We start from the raw sequence: 6,533 nt of genomic DNA, 5'->3' as shown, positions 1-6,533 counted from the left end.
ATTCTCGAGGTGCCCTTTTTACACTGCGCTGCGCAACTGTTCGGAGCCTCCTTAAACTACAATGTACCAAGCAAGGCTTCTGTATATCCCTGACTACAAAAAAAAAAAAAAAAAATGTACAAGTAGTGGGAATCAGGGAGTCGTCAAATACGGTATTTGACGACTCCCGATCCCTAGTAGCTAGTCCCTGGTTCATGGTGGGAAATGTTACGAGTAGGAGTCACGTGATTGTGACTAACGGGCGCGCCCCGCGGCGCGGCACGTCATCCAGATTCTACATCTTCGGAAAGGTTGTTTTTTTGTGTGTAGTTTTTTTAGAACGCGAACACGCTGCATATTTTTCAAATCTTTGTCTGGAACTGAGAATTAGAAAGCAAGGACAATGTCAATGGAGTGACTACAAGTACAAGCTCAGTATTCCAGAGTTTGTAAAAGAAATGCTCAGGTCCGCTCTGCGGGACGTTGTTACTAGTATGTAGAAAAGGTTGTTGACGTAGCACCGAAGCGAGGGTCATCTGATAATGCGGCGTTTACTGCCCGACTTCTCCTCACCGGAGCAGCGCAATGCGCTGGGTTATGCTGCTACAACGCTGGCAGCTTCCATGATGAACTCCATATTCCAGTTCTACTATGTGAAGTTGTACTTGGATGTTTACAGGTACGCAGTATGTGTGCACACGCCAGACAGTTTCTTGGGATCGGGAGAGCTTGATTTGACTGAATTTGACTGACACTGCACAAGAGGTAAAATTATTGTTCTTGCTGTGAACTGAAAGAAGACGACGACTAAAGCGCAAGGCGCTTGCGCAGAGCAAAAAAGGAGGAAAAAACATGGAGGAAGTCGCCAAGAGGCGAGTGAGTCAGTAGAAATAATAAACACGCGGCCCCGCTTCGGTGTGTGAACGCGGAAACAAACCGGGGTAGAGAACACAAACTATGACGTGTACTGCAAATAATCTCATGACGTTGAACATCATGTCAACGTCGTGACACTCCCCCGCAAGAGATGTAGAGAAAAGGAGATAATTCGTAACAAAGTAACGTGGAAACAAAACACAATAAGTGCATATATTACGCAAGGGTGAAAGAGAGTAGACCGTCACACACAGAGAGAGAGAGAGAGAGAGAGAGAGAAAGAGAGAGTTCAGATGTGAACTACCAACTGTCTAGCTGATTCAACTAAACAAGTTCGCTGCCAATTAATTGGCGAAGCGTCTGACGTTGCTTCTTAGCGGCAGCACGTTGTGGACGACTGGGTGGAGCAACAGCTGCTGGAACTGGCAGATCGGCTTGGCCAGTGGTGTGTGTGTCCGGAGCGGTGCTGTTGTTGTTAGCCTCGGAGTTAGCAGCAGGACAGATAGGGTACAAGAGAGACAGGGGTCGTTTGAGCTCTGTCTTCTCTGCAGTGATGACGGTTGCGGAACGTATCTCCATGTCCTTGCTTGTATGGAGAGCGACAATGTGCCATACATGTCACTAGGAGGACCCATACCTTCTTGGTACTTGGCTGGTGCTTGACGAGCAGAGGACCGAAGTAATCTAGTCCCACATGGGTGAACGGGATAGATCTTGTTGCGCGGGCAGATGGAAGCGGGGCCATATCTGGGGTGCGGTATGGACCACCGTGGTGCTTCCGGCAAGTCAGGCACTTAGTGATGAATGACTTCACTGTTGCACGCCCTCGTGGTAACCAGTACTCGTAACGCAGTCTTGATAGCGTGTGTGCAACGCCGCCATGCATCGTCATCAGGTGACAATCGTTGATGATGAGCTGGGTGATGGGATGCGTTTGGGGAATCAGTACTGGATACTTTGCTTGATAGCAAAGTTCGGCGTTCTCCAAGCGTCCTCTGCATCTGATGAGGCGGTTCTCATCGAGGAAGAGCCGCAGCTTGTCCTTCGGGCTGTGCTTCTTACAATTTTCGACAGCACTGACGTCTGACAGATTCTGTTGTGCATGGTGTAGCCACATGATTTTGGCTACCTTGACCTCTGAGTTACAACTAGAATCCACCCCGAAGGACTTGCCGCCTTGTGGTCTCAACCTGGAGAGAAACCGCAAACACAGAGCAGAAACACGCACTAAGGCACTGAAAGACGAAAACCTGGCACAATCAATACCAAATGGTGGTTCATCACATGTTTTTTTTTGTTCGTGATGCGCATCAGGCTTTTTTTTCATTTCGTGTGCAAGCTCAGTGTCTGGACCGGTGGACTCTGTTGGGTGTGATACAGGTGCAGGTATCTCCGAAGTGCTTGAAGGACCCTCCCCAGCGGCAACGTTGACATGGTGATCAAGTGCTGGCTCGGCGTGATGGTCAGCAGTGGCAAGGAAGTGTGGACCGTGCCACCATAGCGAGCTGGCTTGAAGGGAAGGAACAGAGACACCGCGTGAAGGCAAGTCGGCGGGATTGTCGGCAGAGCGGACATAGCGATAGGCAACATCGGGAACCGCACGAATGGCATCAATACGGTTGTTGACGAAGACAGGTAGTTTGTCAGAAGAGGCCAGCCAATGGAGAACTGTGGTGGAGTCTGACCATAGAAAGGTAGAGGAGAAAGTGAGCGGAAGTTCCCGACGGACGAATTGGATCAGACGAACACCGAGAAGCGCGGCCATTAATTCCAGACGTGGAATGGTAGGTGAAGCAACAGGTGCAACACGGGACTTGCTGATTAGAAGGTTCGACGTGTGTTGATCGTCAAACGTAGTAGTAAGGTAAGCAACGGCACCGTAAGCCAGCCCAGATGCGTCGCTGAAGACGTGGAGAGAAAACCGAGCGTCGCTGGCACGTGGTGCACTGATGAATCGTGGACATTTCGTTGATGCAGCAAGTTCAAGTTGAGCCGCAATATCACACCATCTACAAATGATGTCTTGTGGAAGGTCGTCGTCCCAGCCGACGTTCAGCTTCCAAAGATCCTGAAGCAGAATCTTCGCACCAACAAGAACAGGAGACTGGAGACCAAGGGGGTCAAAGAATTGGGCAGTATGTCGAAGGATACTCCGCTTCGTTGTGGCCGACTTGGATACGGCACTGACAGGTGCAATATGTAGAGTATCATGTTCTGTATCCCACAGCATACCGAGGCACTTGTGGATAGTACCCTTGGCTCGGTCTGGTTCTGGAATGCTGCTAAGAAACTCTGCAGAATTACTAGACCACTCGCGAACATTCATAGACGCAACACTGAAGAGGCGCTTCGTGGCATCATAGATAGCAATCGCCTCCGTCCCAGAGTTGGCACCAAGGAACAGGTTGTCAACGTAAATATTGCGAGACACTAGGTCGGAATCTGTTGTATCAGCAGCGCTAAGATGATGCTGAATAGTGGCAGCCAAGAGATATGGACTGCTGACAACGCCAAACGGAACACGACAGAAACGAAGTTGTCGTATGTTGTCTGGAGTAGCTGAGCTGGATGCATCGTGCAGCCATAGGAAGCGGGTCACGTCACGATCATGTGAGTGCAGACCAATCTGCAGAAAGGCCTTTTCTACGTCTCCACTTAGTACTGAATGGTGTGGAAGGTAGTGAATCTGGTTGGTTGTAAAACCACGAGGAACATCTTCTATCATGCCCCTGTCAAGCTGGTCTTGAATCACGGTATCGTACTGGTCAAGAAGTTCCGGATGGGCTTCGAGGCGACGCACTTGTGCCTTCAGGCGACCGAAAGCCAGACCGTAGTTTGTCGGAAGAGGAGGATGTGAGTCCCTCCAGGGCCAACTCACCGCGTACCGACCCTCGGCAAAGGAGATGGAGTTGGCGAAGCGCTCGCCCACAAGATCTTGCGACGACGTATCGTCAAAAGTACCCAAGCTCTCTGTCGACCAGAACTTACGGAGGTCGAATTCAGGGTCCGTGTCTGTTTGATGAGCAAGACATGACTGCGCCTCTGTGGTGGCAGGCACAGGCAGACTGCCGGTACAGATAAAACCAAGAACGGAGTCGAGCAAGACCAGACCACCGCTTAGTTCGGTGCGGTCCTTGCCGATAATATCATAATAGTGATCGAGACCAATCAAGACGTCTACGACCATGGGCTCTGCGCTGCTGGAGAGCGGTTCTGCAAGTGGCAGAGACTGTAGAAGAGGAAAAGAAGAAGCAAGTGGACATCGCGCAATTGGAGCGGTTATGTTCGGAAGTACACTGGCCTGAATCGCACGAGTGGACCCATCCTTACACTGCATGGTCAAACTCACCTTGGCGTACACGGTACTTTTTCTTTTGTTGTTCCCAAATGTAGCCAAGGAGAGTGTTTCATTTCCGATTGTGGGCAAATCGAGCTGATCTCGATAAGCTTGCGTGATGTATGTCTTGGTGGAGCCGGTATCAAAGAGAATACGGCCATTGATCGGCTTCAGCTTGGAGGAGAGAAACGGTGCCACAGCAGTTTGCATCATGATCTGGTGATCGGCGTTTGCGACCGTGCTCGTGGCAGGCTTGGGTTTGAAGGACTGAGCATTCGGGCTCATAGTGGAAGCTTGCCTCTGAGTGGATGCGGCAGTGAATTTATCTGGACACAAGCTGCTGTGGTGTGCAGGATTGTGGCAATAGAAACACCGCCGTTTGCTAGAGCAATCGTGCACGGAGTGGCCTGATCGCAAACACTTGAAACACCTTTGTTTAGCTACGCTCTTCCTCGCTTCTACTGTAGTGTACTTATTGCATTCGTCAGAGAAATGTGCCTCCGAACTGCAAAAAACACACACTCTCTTGGGCTTCGCTTTTGAAGTAGCTGAAGCTGAGGCAACAAGAGATTGACCGGACGCACTGGCAGATGGTGATTCGTGCGATTTTTTCGGTGGCTGGCTGAGGCGATCTGCTGCTTCATTCGCTATTATGAAGTTGGCTACTGCAGCGCGCAAGTCCGAAACGGTCCAGGATTGTGGCCCCTTTTTTAATTCCAAAGCCGCTAGCGTGGTGCGTGGCAATTTGTTCGTAATCATTGACACAAACACCGCCTGATTAACATTCTCACCAAGCGCTGTGAGGCTTCGCAAGTGCACCTCCAACGCATCGTGCAACCTACGCAAAGATGGAGTAGCGTTGGACGCAGGCGGTAAGTCCATGATTGCCGTGTAGTGTGCATTGACGCGAAGCTGATCATTCCCGAAACGTTTGCGGAGAATGTCAAGCGCGGTTGTGTAGTTGGTATCTGATATGGGCAAGCCAGCTATGGCATCCCGAGCCAAACCCGTTACGTGATCTCTTAGGTACGACAGTTTCTGGACACCCGACAACCCTTGATTCGCATCAATAGACGCAACAAACATATCGTGAAACTCAGCCCATTTCAGGAAATCACCAGAAAATGTTGGTATTTCAAATTTGGGCAAATTGACTGAACTTGTGGGAGCTGGTTGTGGTTGAGGTGATGATGCTTGCATGTGTTGTACGACTAGTTGGTGTTGTTTGATTAGATCCTCTTGCGACTGTAATACTTGCTGGTGTTGACTATGTGTAATAGACTGCGTACGAACAAGATCTCCTATTGACTGTTGGATGCTGGACAAATCAACCATACTAGTTTCTTGTTTGATACCCGCACTGCCCGTACTCTTGGTGCTACTTGGTGAGCTAGTACTAGTAGTAGCAGCTTCTGGACGGTTCGTCTGGGCTCTGTACTGCGGAGATCGCTTGCATTCAACAATTGACCCTCTGATGCGTACCGAATACGCAACCACATCGCAGATCTCCGTTTGCAGAGCCTCATCTGAACCCTCCAGAGTCTCCGAGTCCAAAACACTGGCCAATGCATCACACGCCTCATCATATGCGTACAATTCTTCAACAATACAATCCACAAGTGTACTTAGCTTTTTTGGATCCGAGTCCACGTGTTCTGGCGACAACTCGTCGGCCCTTTGACCTCCTTCCTTCGATAAAAGGAGTTCGGCCTCTTTGACGAGTTCGTCGATGGATCCTTGCAGCTGCGCGATCTTGGCCCGGCGCATGATCTGCGTGCCGGTCGTCACTGCTCTCTTCGGCATGTTAGCTCGACGACCCAAATCGGGCAAGCTGCTTACAAATTATTTGAGTCGAGTCTATCTTTCTCAAGATTGGAATGGTATCCCGGGTTTCGGCACCACTTTGTGCACACGCCAGACAGTTTCTTGGGATCGGGAGAGCTTGATTTGACTGAATTTGACTGACACTGCACAAGAGGTAAAATTATTGTTCTTGCTGTGAACTGAAAGAAGACGACGACTAAAGCGCAAGGCGCTTGCGCAGAGCAAAAAAGGAGGAAAAAACATGGAGGAAGTCGCCAAGAGGCGAGTGAGTCAGTAGAAATAATAAACACGCGGCCCCGCTTCGGTGTGTGAACGCGGAAACAAACCGGGGTAGAGAACACAAACTATGACGTGTACTGCAAATAATCTCATGACGTTGAACATCATGTCAACGTCGTGACAGTATGTACACGCTGTGTGCGTGTTTACAAACGTGTATGCGTGCCGGTGTGCATGTATGTGTGTGTGTGTTTTTGCGCAAGTGTGTGTGTGTGTGCGTGTGTCTGTTTTTGTGTAT

General features: G+C 49.9%; 1 protein-coding gene across 1 annotated transcript in view; it reads left to right on the top strand.

Annotated features, from left to right (window-relative positions):
• The first annotated feature begins 341 nt into the window (after positions 1-341).
• Positions 342-6,533, top strand: part of LOC135828255 (transmembrane protein 180-like) — a 42,682-nt gene continuing 36,490 nt past the window's right edge. The window contains exon 1 of the mRNA XM_065340703.1: positions 342-658. Coding sequence (XP_065196775.1) covers positions 522-658 — 137 coding nt within the window. The 5' untranslated portion in view covers positions 342-521. The remainder of the gene's footprint in view (positions 659-6,533) is intronic.

Source organism: Sycon ciliatum, chromosome 12, assembly GCF_964019385.1.
Source record: "Sycon ciliatum chromosome 12, ocSycCili1.1, whole genome shotgun sequence".
Classification (NCBI taxonomy): domain Eukaryota; kingdom Metazoa; phylum Porifera; class Calcarea; order Leucosolenida; family Sycettidae; genus Sycon; species Sycon ciliatum.
Note: the sequence above shows the minus strand (reverse complement) of the source record. Positions and strands in the feature narration are given on the sequence as shown.